We start from the raw sequence: 20,374 nt of genomic DNA, 5'->3' as shown, positions 1-20,374 counted from the left end.
TTTAAGCCTACAACTAGAAACTCTAAAAAAAAGTAAACAAGCAGAGCTGGAAATAGTGTCTACATTATTTTCTAAGAACAAATACCTATTTTGACTCCAAGTCTTCAGTACTTATCAATTTTAGTGGAGTCAAAATATGGATTTCTAGCTTCAGAAAATAATGTAGACACTATTTCCAGCTCTGCTTGTTTACTTTTTTTTAGAGTTTCTAGTTGTAGGCTTAAAAATATAATTTTTGCATTTTGATTCAATTTGTTTCTGTACATTTTTGACAATCCACATTCCCACTTTTTAAATAAGTTTTTTATGTCTATTTATAGAGAATAAATTTTAAGCTACACACATGCATATGCATTCAATTGAATGTTAAATGTTTTTCAACAGTTTACTGCTGCATTAGCTTTTTGTCCACCAAGCCACTACACTAAACATATTCAAAATAAATAACAAATGTACAACAAAGAATAAACACATGTACTGGTATGCAACTACAAGAAACAAAATGTAAAGTTGTTCTCAAAAGATCCTCTTGAAGGTAAAGATTGTATCATCACAGATTTAATGACCAGCTTTTATCAATGTTACAGTGTAATCTAGTAAAAAACGAGCAGCATCAAAGCAATCTCATGAGAACAAAATATTGTTTCTTGTAAGATAATACAACACAGATTAATGCAATGTAAACAGATGAAGTAACATGCTTACCTTATTAGGTGTACATGACACATATGAATGTTCTTCAACAGCCTGCTGTGCACAAGTGTTTGCTAGAATAAGGTGACAGAAAAAAATTGTCATAAGAGAAATGCCTCTGGGTTTCACTGCTTCTGAGCGAGCATTTTTCAATTGGTAGTTGTCCAAAAAAAATGAAGTATGAGAAAAGTTTTATATTAAATAGAAATGGTTAGTCATTTTCTAAATAATTTTGCATTTAGTAGTTATTCTAAAAAAGAGAATAATGTTTGCAATATTGCAAGAATAATTGAAGGGTATATTATTCTTTAGTAAAAAACATTATATGTAACAGGATGCGATTCATAAATGCTATTACAAATAGTGCTGAGTTTCATCATACATTTCCTTTTTATTTACATTGAATATTTCTTTCCAATTGTTAGAAAGTGTTAGTTTTTCAAAGCATATTCTGAAAATTATTCCAGGCTGATTTACTACTGTTATCCACCAGTGAACCTAATGGCCTTTGTTATGTAGAAACAGCTGAATTGGACGGGTAAGATATTTATAAAAGCCTTATTTTTAAGGCAAGTTTCCTAATCCACAGTTTCTCTAGGTAGTGAATTGTGTTTAAGATAAGATTTAAGTATTGTAATGTTCTGAACTATTTGTAAGTCATTTTTGCTAGTCACTAGAATAAGAAAGTTTTCTATTTAGGGAATTCCCAACAAAGAAATAACTAAGCCAAGTTTATTTTCATCATTACTAAAGCACCCTAGTCCATAGAGTTATTTATTTTGTAGTTGTTGTAAGAATTTGATTATTTAAAGAATCAATGACAAAAAATAGGGAATTAAGCTAAGTACTCTGCACAGCTGAGGTAGTAGTAATGTTTTTTTTTTTGTATAGTACCAGCAATCTGTTATCCTAAAAGTATTATTGATTATTACTGTTGAATATTCTGTTTAAATGGTCTTGACTGAAAATGGATGAATTTTATGCATGAAAGAGCCTCAGGAATTTTTATTGTGTTATTTTTATGTCTTCAGAGAAACAAACTTAAAATGTAGACAAGCACTACCAGAAACTGCAGAGCTGGGAGAGAACAATGTAGATATTGGAAACTTTGATGGTATGTCTAAGAGCATCATATATTTAATAATTAAAATATTTCAAATGGTAATATTTTTTTCTCAGTAATTATTCAAAAAATTTGTTAGATTTCTTTGAAATAAATTGTACTTTTTAACAAATATTTCAGCTACCTTCTAGATAACAAACTTGTAAGATGTACTCAGTATAAACTTTCGTAAAAAGTTAATGTAGAGATATGATGTGAGAGAGTGGAAGTATATCAAATGTAGATCATTTTGTATTTAATAACAGTCTTTGTAGATACAAACTATCTATAGTGTAAGACTAGAACACAGCAAAATGAAAAATATAAGTATCATGCATAAGTTAGATTAAGTAATTAGGATTTTCAGTTTTAATAATTTTTGGTTGATTTTCCCAAGTCAAAAAATCAAAAACAAAATCACTTCTCCATATTATGAAATTTATATATGTATACAAATTAATCCAAGTCTTTGTGAGATTTTATTTATTTATTTAGTTTTTCTAAATCAGAGGAATTATGCTTAATTGTTTTTCTTTTAATTAACTGGTTTTATCAAACTCACTGCAAACATTTTCCTATGGCAATCTACTACATACCCAGCAGACTTACACCATTATAACAGTAGAAAAATCTTGTATAAAATACTCTTATAAATCATTTGTCTTGACCAATGTTTAGGGTGTAAAACTTTTGTTCTAACTGTTGTGTTATTAAGACTAGTTTTCAAACTCTTCTATACACTGACTTACAATGTAAATGCTGAAAAAGCAGCAGTTTCTCTTACTAATTTGTGTAATAATCAGCATGTAATCCAAAGTGTTATCTACAAAAGAAAAAATAATGTAACTAACACACCTACACATAATCCTTTGATCTAATTGTTAACATATAGTCCAGTAAAATTACTTCAAAAAAGAGCCTAAACTTTCTTTAAAGCTAATTTTTCCTCTTTTAGATGCTCAAACCTTTTATTAACAACATAGCAAATGTCTAGGAAGATATATTTTTAATCTGTTTCCAAAAAAAAAATCCAAATATGACAAAATATACACACAGTATGAAATTCATATGCAAGAGATACAAGTATTTTCATTGTGTTATTTTAAATTTAAACAAAAACTACCCAGGCTATTAAACTCAAAAATTCAACAGGTATCTCACTCGATATTTAAATATTTACATCATATACATCAACCTTTTCACAACAGGTAGGTCAAAGTGTACATGACACAACCTTTTACAGAGCTACATTCAAAATTTAATTAAGCTATTTTATTATCAATTTATACAAATAAACTTAGCATTAAAATGTAGTTAATAAATTAAATTTTAATATTATACAAGTTTTAAGTTCTTAATTTTATAAGGAAATACAAAAAAATCCTCAATTATCTTTAGTATGAGAATTTTGACATTTGTTCTCTAGGTCTTCCCTCTTTTCTAATTTATTTACCACCTCTCTGTGAAATATAGAATTTAATGTAAATTGCTTATTATATAGATATTACTCAGGCAAAGCATAATTTTATATCTTTCAATCTTATTAGTTTACAGAGCCATAAACTAGAAAATTAGACTCACTTGCCACATCCACCTGTCACATTCTCTTTTACAAACTGTCAATCATTCTCTTTGACATTTTATACTATATTATTTATAACAAATAAAAAGCCAGAGTTTTAATCTGTCAAGTGGCGTTTTATATTAAATTGTTTTCTGGACAGGGCATTGTCTATTTTGTTGTTTATTTTGAATTTTTTTCTCATGAAAATGACATTGATGAGCTTAGCTGAATTTTTATAGGCTCTTATTGCATAGTTAGAAAGCCAGAAATGTTACAATATTTAGAGAACATTGTTTGCTTTTTGTATGTTACTATTTTGTGTCCTAAGGTACATTACTTAGTTAAATAAAAAAACATTTAGTGTAGTAGCACCATTAATATAAAAGTAGACTAAAGTTTCATCAACAGTCAACAAGAAAGTAGACTTAGGTAAGTATATTTCTAGTTTTTCATGTGTATTCTTTAATTATTATTATTATAAAAGTAACTAAAATGTAAAAATTAGAAACTTGTTAGGTTAGATAAGCTAGATTAGGTAAGATAACAAAGAAATAAAAACAATAAATATTCTTCATAAGATATGCTTGTGAGCAACTTGTCAGTCAATGTGGTAAATTGAGCTGCATGTCCACTGAATGATTTACAACTTGTATGACAGGATTATTAGTTAAAGGTGGTTAAAAGGTCAATAAAACAACAAAATTAACTATAATCAGATGTATGGTGTTACAAGCTTTAAGTTATTTAGGATAAACGATTATGGTTTCCTGTTACAATTTGCAATCATTCTAGAAAATAAATAGAGTAATTTAGATTTATTTACTAATTTTTTTATGGTGGTTACAAGGAGTCAAATCAACTGATACTGTACAGAGTTGTGGTAGAGAAAATAACAAATAAAAAATGTCTCATATTGATTTAAGAGGTTTCAAGGATTATACAAATGAAGTTTTAAAATTTTCAGTTGAAGAAAAGTATTTTTGATCTTAATATGAAAATCACTTTGCACTTGGAGTAGTCAACACCCTGACTCCATATATTTATGGACAAAGATTTAATAAAAATACTTAATTAAAACTTTTGATTTACAAAAGACTTGTAATGGTTACTGAATGCTTGTCAAATTTCATTAAGATAAATTAAGTATTTTCAGAGTTATAGTATGTATACCTTCATGGTTACAAGGTTGTGTAAAATACACAAGCCCATTGTGAAAGGGTTAAAATGAGTTATAAAAAGTAATAATCAATGATAAAATTAACAAAAGGAACAACATTAGCAATAGCCACAGAAATGTTGACAGCAGCAGCAACAACAACAAAAACAATGACTACAACAAATACTAAAATAATATAAGATAATCCAAAATCAACTTTATGTTTGTGAGATGGATTGAAATGTATCATTTCATAAGGGGACATCTTTAATTCTTGTCTAGTGTTGAGGACACAGATTTTTCAGTGTTTAAATTCATTTTAAACCATTATTTATTAATGAAGTTTAAAGATAATTTGAATACTGAAAAATAAATACATGCAATGTTACAGTCAAGTGGCATTATCCCTCCACCCATTCATATAATGTTTAATATTTATACTATGGATATAGACCATTTTGCCACAAAACCTTTTGATTAAAGCTTTACCAATAGAGCAAAAATGCTCTTTAAGCAAAGTACCAGAAAGTTACAGAAAGTATAGAGATATAATGCTAAGTAAATGATATCACAACACTAGTTGCTGCAGACTTTCTAGGATAAACACCATTTTTCACTGTTTGATCAACCAGGTCTTCGAGATTTTAAGGGCCATGAAATTTCCACAAAGTATCAAGTTCTGCTTATTTCATTAGAGGCATGAACTTTAAGGGGCTCTTTGATACTTGCATAGGAGAGGCCATTTCACTTGGACTTATGATAGTACATACTATCTGCCCATTGGAAATGGTTTATTTATTCATTCTTTATAGGTTTTTGTGGAAGTATCTTGACCATCTGTGGTTGCAATGCTATGATCGACATTGTCTGCAATAATTTGAAGTGAACCTCCTGGCATGTTGCTGCTTCCAGTAGGTCTTGGAGAAACAAAGTAAAACAAACAAACTCCCTTGTGAATGAAAATGTAAACTCACAAAGTCGAAGCAAACATTCTATGCTTCTAAATGGCAGAACTGATTTACAGTGGAGCAGTTATTATTTGTGGCCATGCAGATTGAATGATGACTTGACCAATTGCAAGTGTTTTTGATAAGAGTTTGTCCGCTTTAAGATTTCACTGAGAAATGCACATAACATTTGTGGTATGAAAGAGAGTTAACATTCAATATCAGATATTTAACTAATCTCTTGATAAGAACATTTGCAACAAATTAATGTATTTATATCATTGTGTAGTAATATGGCAGTTGTTGACAAGATGTGAAGTTTTGCAAGGTCTGCATCTGAAGGTTTCACTTGATGGTAGAATTAATTTAAAATTGATGATGCTGTTTTCTTTAAAGATAAAACATTGGCTTTTCCATCTATCTCAGCCATGTTAATGTTATCTCAAACATATTCTTGCAACCTTCTTTTCAAATATCACACAATATTGTAAGCCTTTATGTTTGTTCCATGTAAATGATGCTTCAAAATATCAACAAGATCATAAAGTGGAAGCTAATCATTAGGCCTGAGTGGTAGTATTGATAGTATTCACTATTGAAATAGTTAAGAACTATTAATGAATGTGATACTGCATACTATTCTAATAGTGCACGTGATACTTACATATGCACATTTGTTGCCATATCACATGATCACTCAGCCATTTTTCTTTAAAACGAGGATTAAATATGGCAGTTGACATGAGGGATGATGTGATGGATGATTGTATTATTAGTTTGAGTAATAATGGCTTAAGCACAATTGAAATGGAATCGATTCCATTAGAAGGCTTTATAAGAAAGATTTGGAAGATTTTTGGTTTTCCATGAAAAGATGGGTGTATTTTCAAAACGATAAGAGAAAATTAATTGAAGTAACTTGTGAAGTTTGTAGCAAGCAATTCAAATATTGTGGAAATACTTCTAACATGTGTTTACATTTAAGCAATGTACATCCAAGTGATTTTGCAGCATTGGAAATAGAGAAAAAGAAGCTGCAAATGCAAGTAAGAAAAGCAGTGGGAGTAAAGGCCAAGTGCTGAGTTCACAAAAGCACCTTTCAGCAATGTTTGGGGCTCATTTGCCACTCACCAAGTGCAACCCTTGCTGGAAGTACCTAACAAATTCATTATGTTATTTTCTTGCTAAAGATATGCAAGCATTCCATATAGTTAATGTTCCTGGTTTCTGTTATATGATTAAGGTTTTTGGGCCATGCTAGTCACCTCCAGATCGCAAGACTATAGCTTGTCATTATATGCAGGAATTGTACCAATGGGAGAAGTTTAAAGTCAACAGCATCTTGATGGAGTAGAATGTTATGCTATTACCTTAATCATGTGGCTATCACGAGCAAAACAGTCATAAGGTGCTGTTACAGTTCATTTCATTGCACAACAGTTCAAGCTACAAAGTTAACTTATAGCATCCCATGAGTTTACTGAAAGTCACACAGGTGTGAATATCCTAGCAGAGCTAAACAATATGCTAACTGAGTGGAAGTTACCATTTTATAGGATAATTGCTGCTACTACAGATAATGGGGGCAAACATCACTGCTGCATTTGAGGTGCTTGAAATTCTTCATTTGCCACATTTCAGTCATGTCACTGTAGCTTGCTGTTGATCAGGCTTTAAAGTTGCCAGAGATATCAAATGTGATCGGTAGGTGCAAAAAACTTGTAGCTCACTTTAATTACTCTCCAAAATCATATTACCTGTTGCATCAAAAGTAAATTGCTCTCAACCACAAACAGCTTTCATTTGTTAATGACATAGTAATACAGTGGAATAGCAGTTACTATATGGTTGAAAGAATAATCCAGCAGCAACAACCATTGTGTGCTATGCTATTGGAACTCAAGAAAAGTGATTTAATGCCAATTGGTATAGAATTGTCCAATATGGAACTGCTTGTACAAGTAATGAAGCCATTTGTTGAGATCACTGAGGCTTCAGGGGCTCAGAAATATGTTTGTATGTCTCTGATATGAGCACTGTTACACAAGCTACTATAATATTTTGAAAAACTCTGACTCTGACTGCAGGATTGTTAAAATGATGAAACTGAAGAGGAAAGAGAATTTATATGATCACTACACTGAACCTGTTCTTGATCTACTAAACAAAGCTGCTTTTCTTGAACCACATTTCAAGTCATTTACCTTTTTTACTGATACAAAGAAGAAGCAAGTTTCAGTACAATTATCATTTTGCTTATCACATATCTTTAAGTGTCCTGAAACTTCTTTTTCAATTCAAACACAAATTAATCATTCAAAAACTTGTTTATGTCAGAGTTTTTGTGCCTGGCTACAGAACAAACAGTGTGGTATGAAATCAAAAGATGTTCCAGTTGATTTTAAGCTTCTTTTTAAGTTCTTGCAAGGCTACTTATATTGAAGTGTCTTTCTTTATCTGCAGTAATCCTTTGAGAGTTTGTGAATAGCTTTCATCATTCTGTATACATAAATGTCCTTGAACTGCACTGATAGTGGGTTCTCTTTTTGTACTCACTATATTTACAGATGCTGAGCCCTTGCTTCCTAGAACAACTTTATGCTTGTGTCCTTCCTAACATTTCTTACAAATTATCCAGATTTCCTCTGGTTTGAAACAATAATTGAAAAAATTAGAGAGAAAACAGTGTTGGTTTTTAATCAATATTTTATTCATTATTCAATACAGCAAAATACTGGTAAGATAACACGCATAAAATGCAAAGCACTTAATCATGTAGTTCATAAATATAAATATGTATATGCAAGCTAATCAGTACTGTGAATTTATATCCAGATAAATATTTTTCTTTATATTATTATTTTGGTATTATAAATTATCTCGTATAGACTGTTTTTGTTACTCTTATAGAATATTGAAAGAAAATAAAGCTTTAAATTAATGATCAAGTGTCTGAAAACTTCTGTAAGTTTAGAGAAGTATTTTATATTTTTTAGAGAAAAAATCTGTAAAAAAAAGTATGTAAAAGTTGGATCCTAATTAAAACCAGGTCACATTGTTTTTTTTTTCAAGCAGCACCTAGCCAGAACTGTAGTATCCATAAGAAGGTCTATTATTGCATGCAGATATTTCATATCAATAAATTTATATTGAGCAAAATACTTCAGGAAATGATTTATGAAATATTGAGAGCATTTGTAATTTTAGTACAGGAATACATAAATTTCAATACTTTAAACGTATAGGATTAGATGATGGTTTGGAAATAACACACTGGCTTAACATAAGTATAATCCTGCTGAATATTTCTGTTTTGCTTGTTGAATTAAATTTTTATGAAAGCTTCATGGTAAATGATCTTAAATGATGCTAACCTCACCTTGGTAATTACTGGGTCTTACTTCTGAATCTATCAATGCTTCTGCCATTTTGTGAACAATGTGGTGACAATTCTCCATATGGAAACTCAGTTATCTTAGAGTTAAATGACAAAATATGCTATTAGGTATAGTTTTATTTACCAGTTCACTGAAAAAAATATTTTTAAGCAATTAATTGAAGGTGAAAACATATTTTTGCTGGACTAATATTTATTTGTTAAATGTTATCTTAACCCCTTATCATCCATGGAAAGGTTTTTTCCATTATCATAACAATTTGAGTTTATGAAGTTGAATAAAAAGCAACTAGATCATACTCTAGAAATTTTTCAGAGTGTGATAATCTTCAAACCATGAAGTCAAACAAAGTGGAGCACTACATACACTGCAAAAATATCTTGTATCCTTATGCACACGAGGCCTACATGTAGTTGTAGAGCAAACCAAACATCTTGTTTGAGCATGTTTTTTTTCTCTCTGTACTGGAAAGAGGACTAAAGAAGTGACCAAACTGAAGCGACAACCTATTTGTGTCAGTCCTTTCCATTGCACTATGTCTCTCTGGCTTTGGTGGCTGGACATCATCTCCAAACCTTTCAAATATTTGTCTTATGATGTAAAGACAAAATATTCAATATTTGGGTCACATTCCTGGCTTCACCAGAAACATGTTATATGGATTTAGGATCACAATGAAGGAATAGTTTACAATACCATTTGAGTGACTCTTGTGTAATTTTAACAAAGCCAATTGCACATCAGCTTTGTTAATGAGTGTCATATTATTTGTATAGCCCATCACATCAGGAATCTTTATATTTTCACCAGTTATTCTGTCTTTCTTACCAGTATCAACCATTTTTCCTTCGTGGAGTGTTGTCAACATATTAAATTCATGTTTATTGTTACATTTCATATCTAAACTGTTATTTGAATGAAGAGTGAAGTTTTCTCTTCTTGATGCAGGTCTTAATTCAGGGAAAAATTTTCTATTGTAACGAACTGTCCCACAAGCTCCAACCTTTTTTGAAAATAGGAAACTTGTGGACTAGTATACCAGTTATCAACAAATAAGCTGTGTCCTTTATCAAAATATGGTTCCATGATTTGTCTCGCATCTGTTCCAGATACTCCAAGTGGGTCCTTAAATGGTATTTCTGTTGTTGCTCCAGTGTAAATAATGAGGTCAAGCACAAACCCACTTTCACAATTGCACAAAACATATATTTTTATGCCAAAACGATGCTTCTTGCTTGGAATATACTGTTTGAATGCTAGACAGCCTTTGAATAAATCAGACTTTCATCAATTGCTACATTTTTGAAGGGATAAAATACCACTCAAAATTTTTTCTTTCCGGTAGGAAAACACTGAATTTATTTTCTTCAGTGTGTTTGTTGAATGAACAGAGTTATCAGAGAAATGGAGCAAGTGCAATTTTGGCAACAATTAAAAAAAAATTGGTGTGAAAGTTAGATTATCTTTGGCTTAATATTCACTCATTTCCTTTTTTTTTCACATGAGGCATTAACATACACAATCTCAGAAAGACATACAACTCATTCACTTTTACATCTTTCCACCTAAGTAAATATGATGGTGGTGTCACTCCTAACTTCTCTCTCATAAATAAATAATGCTTAGTTCACTCTGTCTCTATTATTTTTATTAATGTGTGTGGTAAAAAAAAATAGTGTGAAATATTCCAATTCACTACTATTATCACTTATTTCTACATTTCTTGCAATGCTACTGTGAGAGGAATCGAAATCAAACAGCTGTGGCAAAAAATCTCTACCCTACCACTACCAGTCAGCTTTGTCAAAATCAGCCATCAGCATAGGAGGACAGCTTGCAACACTGGTTCCACTTGTGATTGCCACAGTTTTGTTGGAATCTGCTTCCTCGCTGTCACTGCTTAAAGACTCAGTGACTGTCTTGTTATTATTCTCTGCAGTAACACCAGTAATGTCATCATCATTATCTAGCTCAAGTGGATCATCTGCCTCCATGTTTTCTATTTCAAACAAAGCTCGCTCGAGTACATCACCTGTCAAGCACATGGGTCCTCTCTTAGCCATGGTTTTGGGGTAAATGAGTCAGCATCTGAGCATAATATTCTCTCATGATTAGGCAGTGTTTTGAACACAGCAAACCAGGTGCAAGGCACTTAGATGGTGTGTGAGACATTCGGTGTGTGTGTATATATATATATATATATATGGGTGGAGATAATGTCTGGCATGAGTAAATATATGGTTGAAGATGATAAAGGGTTAATACCTACTACAACATAGTAAGTTCCAGAAATAGATAATTTAATGTAATATTCATAAATTGATTATAATGTTGAGTTCTATGTTTATTTACTTAATTGTATGCTCTGTTGTCAATTTATAAGCATCCTGACATGATATCAGACCAGACAATCACCATAATATCACTCTAATAAAAAGATAATTGAAGATGTCCAGAAAAATTTTATTCATAATATTAACCTTCAAAAGAATCCCATGTAAAGGAAACAATATTTCATAAAGATCATACACCAGTGATTGTAACTTTGTGATTTTTTTTAAGTTCTTGCTTTTTACCAAATATCTGTAACATTCATGAAATATACTGTGGTGTCTGGAGTTATAATGTGACATGTTGTAAGACTGCTTAAATTTTTTTGTGTATCAGTGGTATGTTACTTGTGTATTTGTGGTGGCCTTAATAAATTGATCAAACAATATACAGTGGTTTTTTTTTCTATTGTTGCATAAAATATTGTTCAATATAAATTGTAGTTCAAAGGCCCTAAGATATATACGAAAATGTATTAGTACTATTCACTTATTTGTGTGTAAACAGTGAGATAAATGTAATTACTTTTTATTTTGTTCACATTTAAACAATTGCAGAACTTGGTTATTGGAAAAAGTTGTATTTATCATTATGTATTATTAAAATATGAAAATCATAAAGACTGTCTTAGTTTATAATACTGGACTACCTGGTAAAAAACATAAATATTATGCACAGAAATAGGGAAAATAAGGAAAAATTTATGTATAAATAGTTTTCTTAGTACCTAAATTATTGAGACAAAAAATTATGTAACAGTCATAGATGAAAGCGGTATGAGGTACATAAATGTAAATACTATACAAAGATGAAATAAATTAAACAGTCTAGTAATTTTCAAGCAATATTATTTTCATTTACTTATCATTTAGAGATGTCAAATGCTAATGAGTAGCTTGTTTACTTTCATGTGAACATGAACAAACCTTGGTTCTTGTATTTTCCATTGACTTAAAGGTATTTACATGAGGAACGTTTACATAAAACATATTTTAGAGACTTCTGAGAAACTAGAAAAATTAATTTCTCAAATTCCATTCCATTGTATTTGATATATATTGTTTTCTATATTTTGTATATTTTATTGATTAATAAAGACATGATTTTTTGTTTTTGTCTCTTAGGTGAAATCACTTGCGAGCCTCCTAATAATAATTTAAGTAAATTTGAGGGAACATTACATTGGCAGGGTGAGGCCTATTCCCTTGACAATGATAAAATGCTACTTAGAGGCTGCATTTTACGTAACACCCGCTGGTGTTACGGGTTGGTGGTTTTTGCAGGCCGTGACACGAAACTAATGCAGAATAGTGGGAAAACTATGTTCAAGCGCACAAGCCTAGACCGCTTGTTAAATATTTTAATCATTGGGGTATGTATGTTAATTTTTTAATCACTCTTTTTCTCTTTTTTGAAATTTTCTTTCACTTCGTTGTTATAACCTATCAATTATTAAAACTTACTTTCCTTAAATCTTTTAAAACTACTTGAATTATTTGAAGAAACATTTTCTCCAATATTTTCTTTTTAAATTTATAATTTATATGTAAAATCTGAAAACATACATTTTTGATATGATATGTAACTTTTCCCAAGTCAGTGCTGCTTTCTATATGCATATTTTTTTGCCGTCCTCTAGCCTTGAGACTCCCACTTAATCTCACATGTTTTCATGTGGTATTGCTGTGTTGCTGGATGTAAATAAGTATGTGACAACCTTCCACCAGTAGAAGTGTGACATAGTCTCCAAGTACAGCTGGTTCCCTCTATACTGATTGTTCAATCATCATCTCTCAATTTAGCACTCGTGTTCAGACATGTCTTTTTTTGCTCTCCTGAGATTTCTCAACATACATATTTTGTTGTAGAAGTATCTACAAACTCCATCATTGTGGAAATATTACTTTATTTCTTTGATCTAAAGATTTCTGCATCTGCAAATTTTGTGGCTCTTATTTTCCACATCCTGAATTTCCAAGTGACAGGAACTTCCACTCTGTTTTGTGTTGGCTCACTCTAGACAGGCAACTACTAAGGCATCAAATGCTTCTTTGTCTGGTGAAGATGTAATGGCTATTGTGCCATGGGAAATGGAATCTTACATAAAAAAAAAAAAATGACAGTGGCAGTAGGTCCAATGCCCAGATGATAACTTTGATGTGGGGGAAAACGGAGTGCCTGGAGAAAACCCATTTTCACAGGACAGATGCCAAATAATCTATCTGTCCTGTGCCCTGGCTATAAGGCAATACATGGTTAATGGTATACATGCGCGAACATTCAACCTTTATGTACTTGTGAATCTTACATGTGGCCTGGGACAGTTTATAAACCTGACACAGATATCTCTCCTCCTGTGAATCTCATCTGAGATGATGGTGATTTTGTCTTTCCCCACATCCACCCACTTTTGCTAACACTTCTTCTAGTGCTGTTGTGGATCTGCATCGATCTTCTACATCTTTCCTTGACATGGTTTCTTAGGTTTGTTACCTTCTCTCTCTCTCTCTCGTGTTTCTTAAGATTTTTCACTTTCTTTCCCTTCTTTACTCATCCCCTTCTTCAGAGTATTACATTTTTCCTCCTTTTCCTGATATTCGAGTCTATGCTGAACCTCGACTTCTCTCTGGTGCATCCATGCCTCATCTTCCTTACTTGGTTGACTCTGTTGCCTTGGCTTATAATTGGTCTGAAGTCCCTTTCTTGGACTTCCAAACTCTGGAGTCTCTTCTGCAGGCTTAGAGTTTGGATCTTTCATCCTCTGTACATTTTTCTCAGGCTCAATTTTCACGTCTTTACCTTACCCTCATTACCATTTTCAATTATCTTTCCTCCATCTTCTTTTAGAGACAAGTCATTGTTCCCGTGAAGGGTTTTTCAATGGACACTTGTCCCTTCTTTTTTTCTATATTGGCACATTCTTCTTCTTTGATCCTGTCCCTTCTCACTTGGTTACTCTGTTGCTGGGATGTTTTAGGGAAAGATGCCATTCTTGTCCAGGTACATTTACTTCCCTCTTATCTCAGGGACCTTTGTCTTGCTCCTTTCCTCTACCAAATGATTTTAAGTGGAGTTTCTGATTCTTTGGAGTCACAAGCTGAGGCTGCATGCCAACATTTTTCCTTGTCTTCCTTTGTGCCCTGCCTCTCCTAAGCTCCTTCTCTTTCCATTACAGTGTCACAATCCTTCTACATCTTTACCTCTTCCTGTCCTCCCATCCCATTCCTCTGCTTCCACTTGTTCTTTCTTTGCATGTAGGCTTCAATGCCAACAATTTTGTTCATGATTATCCTCTGGTTTCAGAAATAGTGGGGTATATTTGTCTTGATTATGGATTCCTTTTGTGGCTGACTGTTTGGTGTTACAAGTTCTATGAGAATGCCTTACCCTGTGTTTTTCACATCTTTCTCCCTTGTCTCTTGTTCCCATTCCCTCCTCCTGGAGATCCTTTATCTTGACACTGTATCTCTGAGACAGTGTCAGACCCTTTGAGCAAGAATGCTGTCAAAAGGGTTTCTCGCCTGGTTGTTTGTCATTCCCCTCAAAAAATGGGAATTGACATTTGGTCATAGATCTTTCGTATCTCAATCAGTTTCTCGACTTTCCTTGTTTTACTTTTGAGAGCTTTCTCACCTTCCCGTGGTTGTTTTCTCTGGCACTTTGAATGATCAAGGTAGTAATCTTCAATACTTATCTTCAAATACCCACTTCCCCAGCATCCAGACTTTACCTTTGATTTGTACACCAAAGTCAAAGTCATTAGCTCCAGCTCTTCCTTTTTGAGCTGCCACCAGTCCCATACATTTTTATCATGTAGTATGTGTCTTTGCTTGTAACATTCATGGCTTGGGATTGAGATTACACCATTATATGGATGACTGGCTTCTTTTAGCTCCATCCCAACAGGGAGGTGGTTTGCCAAGGTTGGCTGGTAAAACTGAAGAATCTAATCTCATACTCACCCAGTATCTGGTTCATTTGTGTATGTTCTTTAATTCCCATCACAGCAGGGCACAGCCTTTTCTATTTCATTTACAAGCCATGGAATTGTCCTCTCCTTCTCCTCATGCACAAGAAGCTCTCCTAATTTTTTTGGGAATTTGGGCTTCCATAGAACCCCTTGTCCCCATGGGTTATGCTCACATGTACCTTTTACAGTGGACTACATGATCAGTAGAACCTCTCTTGGGATCCCTTGTTTATCTTCCTCCTTCTCTGTATGATGATCTCACCTGGTGGCACAATCTGCACTGGCAGTGGAAATGTTCAGTCAGGACTGGTCCAATCTCTTCCTTTATGCTAACCCCCTCCCCCATTTGCTTCCTCCCTCATACAGGACATGCCTTGTTGGGTCTTTCTGGTAGAACCCTATTGGCTGTCTCATTTAGGTTTCCTTTGCTGAGCCTTCTGACTTTTCTCCCTTTCTTCTTCCATCCTCTACTTCCCTTCTATTTCAGCTTTGTACTTCTTTCTTCACTCCAACTTCTCACATGGGATTTGCCTGGTTCCTTGCACGATGGTCAGAACTCTCTTCACATGTAGCATTTTTTCTATCTCATTCTGTTCACCCATCCTTCTTAGAAGATTATCAGCAGAAGTGGCATATTAATCACCACTGGTTTTTGTATTGATCCTTCTCACCTTCTTTCTTTCCCATTCCCCATTTGTCTGAGTTTTTAACATGGCTTTTTGACCACTGCTTGTCTATCTTAACTATTGCTGGTTACCGGGTGGCTTTCTTGGCTACTTTATGTATTTTTTGTTTTCATAGGGTTTACTCCTCCTGGTCCTTACAATGCTCCTTTGTTTCTTTTACCTCCATTGCCCTCCCTGTACGTCTAATGTACCTGACTGTGACCTTAATGTTGTTCTCCATACTTTTACCCTACCTCCCTTTGAACCTTTGTTTTCCTGTTCTTTATACCACCTGTCCCTTAAAGCTTATTTCCTCCTCCTCCTCACCTATGGTCATTGAAATTATAAGTCATACACTGTTGATTCTTCCTGCATTCTATTCCATCACTTCAATATCTTTTTTTATCATGATCTCACAGTGTCACACTCCTATTGTTGGAGGGTTGTCACATGCTCATTTGCATGCAGCAGTATCACATGGAAATGCTTGAAATTAGATGAAAGTCTCAAGGCTAGTGATGAGCAAAAACGTTTGCATGTAGAAGGCAGTACTGCATTGAGAAAGCTAGATGTGAAGAGAGGTGAGCATCTATCAGAAATGCATTTTCAATATCGGAAAATGTTAACTTCTAGCTTAAAGCCTAATGATTCTCACTTTATGTTTTGATGTTTTTAAAACAAGCTTTTCTTTATTAAACTATGTTTATTTAACCAAATCCTTAGTGAATATCTAATGGAATTATTGAGGAGGTTCCAGCTTTCTGTGCTAAGTAATAAAAAATATTTCAATGTTCAGATTAAATAAAATAACCTTAAATTGATAAAGTTAGTATCATTAGAAGTACTGACTTGTGTGATTATATCAGGAAAAAAGAGATTGCTGTGATAATAAACTCTTTACATGATTCTGCATTGTCAAACTGTCTGAATAGCAATTATTCAGATAGCTAATGATTAACTTCTACCTAGACACACTATTTTTTAAGAATAGTAAATTTCAAGATTGGTATTTCTAATGGCAACAAATTTTCTTTGTTTTATGGGAAATTACCTTGAAAAAATATTACTTAACTTTCATGGAAATAAATGATAATTTATTTGATACAAATATTTAAACTACTTTCTAGATAAGAAGCATCTAATGTGTGTATGAAAACTATATGATCATGAAATAATATACAACAAATGAGTTTTGTTACATTATGATCTTTTCATTGGTTTACTGTAGCTACTGTCAGTTCAAATTATAAATACATTTACTAAAATACTTAATGCATTACAAATGGAGCAAAGTTATATGTCAGTCATGTACAGGCCTATGTTTTTTTTTACATTTTATTTTAATAATCAGACTCAGATATACCATTTGCCAAAAATTCATAAACTTGCTGTTTTCTTCACCCTTATTGAGAATTTCATACATGTAGGAATTAACTCATGAATTACCACATTTGACATCATTGTTTTCAACACACTCAGTCTCTTTGGTTAGTTTCTTTTCACTTGAAAGAACTAATAAACAACATGTTACTTGGTGAAATAGATCTTGTGGGCTTTGATGTAACATATTTATTTAATAAAAGTTTGGTCAAGTATACTTTAACAACTGTGATAAAGGAGTTGTAAGTGAGATGAAGTATTCAACTATGCACACAACTCTCTTTCAGCTCCACTTCCATTGAAATTCTTCCTTTTTTAACATGATAGTGGTCTCCTATAAGCTCTTTTGTGTCAATCAACATGTGCAAACACTATTTGGAAGCATTTGAAAAAAATGTTTTCTAAATTCCAATAGAGGTGTCTGTAGAGGTGACTGACAAAGCTTTTGCTTCAATTGCATGTGTCCTGGACACTGCAGAATAAACTGCCCCAATCTTGTCATGCATCAAAAGAGATGCCAGATCTATTTTTTTCGGTCAACTGCTAGCCAACAGCAGAAGTGTTAAAGACCAATAATTGCTGTGGCTGTTTTAGCTAGTTTAAACTAGTGGAGCTTTGTTACAAACCTGTTCAGGTGTAGCAACCTACTTATGCCAAGAGGGTGAAGCCTCTAATTTGGCCAGTCAATTCTAACTTCCTTCTGGCTAAGGCCTGATAATGTTGAAGCAGAACTCCATCTCACTATCAGTGTTGTATATTACTGAATGAAATTTAGTGTCTCTTATTTGGTTTTAACTTTGGTATCTTAGGGATAGACCTTCTGCAGAAGTTATAAACCATCTTGGTTTGTGGTAGAAGTAAGCTGTAGCAATGAATTAAAAACATCCCATCTAGATGAATAAGAGCTCAGAAGTAGTGGACTCCATGAATATAATTTGAGGAAGGAGAAAAAATATTTCAATTACAAGTGTTTCTGGGATGCTATATTACTATATATCTACTGTATTATTACTATCTAGAAGTCAATGCTTGAAATGCTTTTTTTTCCTGTCCAGAAACTAAGTTGTACTTGCTTAAAAATCTATTTTCCAAGTGTCAGGTTTGTGTCAGTTTGCAGTTAAGGATAGATGATTATTCATTTTTCAGTTATAATGGTTTTTGGTTTAATGAGTAAGGGAGAAAGTAATTAAGCTACTTATATAACTAGTATTGCTACAGTATCACCATATCCAAGAGCAAATTAACATTTGTCAGAACAACCAAGGTCACTGATAGAGTACTCTGCAGGTAAAGTGGCTTTATATCAGTGTATACTGAACTGAGTAACTTTCTAGTGGAACTTACCGATGTGTTTCTAGGACCAGAATAAGTCAAACTTGCCAATTAGACATTTAGATTGGACACAGCTATTTCACTTTGAAACAAAATCACTGGAATGTCACAACAAAAACGATGGTAAAAGGTGGCATATGAAAATTGTATCTCAGTGAATGGTTATCTTTTCCATAAAAGCCATAATAACTGAAAGCACAAGGCAGATTTTGACTACTGCACTGGACAGTTCACCATTTTTAACCTGACCGAGAAATAACTTTGCAAGGATAGGGCAAGTAGGATTTTAGGTTGTATCTACAGAAATACTAAATACAAGTCTAAAGAGGCTGTAATGTCATTGTATAGGCCATTGGTTTAGACCACATTTGGAGTACTGTGTTCAGTCTTAGGCTCCTTACCTTAGACAGGAAATTTAATTGTTGGAAAGAGTTCAGAGGAGGGCTGCTAGAATGATACCTGAGATGGAAAGATTGTCATACAAAGATAGCTTAAGATCTCTGAAATTGATTTTTCTTGAAAAAAGAAGAGTTAGAGGGGTTCTGGTTGAGGTGTTTAAGATTGTAAAGGGAATTGATGCTGTTGATGCATCATATTTTTTTATTTAATGGTGAAAATTGTAAGACTAGAGGACACAAGTATAAATTTTGGCAAGGTAGGAGTCATCTTCAGCTAAGACAGGTGTATTTTTCTAACAGAGTGGTTGGCCTTTGGAATGGATTACCTTCAGATGAGGTAGATGCAGTTAGTTAGAGGGTATTTAAGGGAAGACTTGATAAATATTTGAATTATAATAAAATACATAATACATAAAAGCAAAATTAACAAATTCAAGGTCAAGCACATCCTTTTTATGTAGAATGACTAGATACAAATGCATGTGCGGGGATTTTTACATTTTTTATTTAAATACATTAGAATAATGATATTTTTAATTTCTAAGCTATGAAAGTATCATAGTCATGTTAGTTGAATATCACAGCTCTAACCTTGCTTATCCTAGAACCATTCTTGTTCCAACTGAATTTACTTTTAACTTTAAAGACCGTATTTAAATTTTAGCCATGATCTGACCTCACACAACAGAATTCTGCTTTTATCCAGACAAAACAAGATGTGACACTAACATGAGAAAATGGGTACTGATTCATTTAAACTTTGCAATAAATACAGAAAATACCCTTTATCACTGATATGTAAGAAGAAGATGTATATATAAACATACATTAAAAATTCCTTTAAACGACAATTGATTAATTAGATTTATCATTATATAGAAAGTATAGTTTTACATTTTAATTCGGTATCTTTCAACTTCTTTTCCACAAATTTTCAACTAAGCATATGTATTAAATACATTTTACATTAGTTTATTAGTTGTTTTTTATTAATTATATATACTGTCATGTTTCAATTCATTTTAACTCTAGTTTTGATATATTAACTTTGCCAGATATTTTATGCATTGTATTTTGGTTTATATCTTTGAGTTCCACCTTTATTTTTAACTGTGTTATACTCAGTGCATTATACTTCCTTTTTACTTATGCACCTTATACATTAAACTGTATATTATCTGATTTAGATTATGAAAATGGATAAGATTTAAAATCTATAATTTTTTTCTTTAATAACTTTTTAGTTGGTATTGTAGGGTTATTATCATGTTCACAACCAGCTATGTATAGCAAATTCGATTATTTTGCAGACATTGTTTTCAAGCACTGAGGTTTACCCCTTTTTTTATTGTTCATCAGTTCTTTATATAACAATTTTTCACTTGTTATTTGATAGTTAACTGAACTCTTAGAAGTTATTTCTCTAGTTGTCTTTTGC

At 32.5% G+C, this 20,374-nt stretch overlaps 1 protein-coding gene across 1 annotated transcript in view; it reads left to right on the top strand.

Moving 5' to 3' along the window:
- LOC106469441 (phospholipid-transporting ATPase ID-like) overlaps positions 1-20,374 on the top strand; it is a 98,434-nt gene that overhangs the window by 31,678 nt on the left and 46,382 nt on the right. Inside the window, exons 7-9 of the mRNA XM_013929935.2 lie at positions 1,161-1,231; positions 1,725-1,807; positions 12,316-12,563. Coding sequence (XP_013785389.1) covers positions 1,161-1,231; positions 1,725-1,807; positions 12,316-12,563 — 402 coding nt within the window. The remainder of the gene's footprint in view (positions 1-1,160; positions 1,232-1,724; positions 1,808-12,315; positions 12,564-20,374) is intronic.

Source organism: Limulus polyphemus, unplaced genomic scaffold, assembly GCF_000517525.1.
Source record: "Limulus polyphemus unplaced genomic scaffold, Limulus_polyphemus-2.1.2 Scaffold3488, whole genome shotgun sequence".
NCBI classification, from domain to species: domain Eukaryota; kingdom Metazoa; phylum Arthropoda; class Merostomata; order Xiphosura; family Limulidae; genus Limulus; species Limulus polyphemus.
This window is presented reverse-complemented; position numbering and strand designations above follow the sequence as displayed.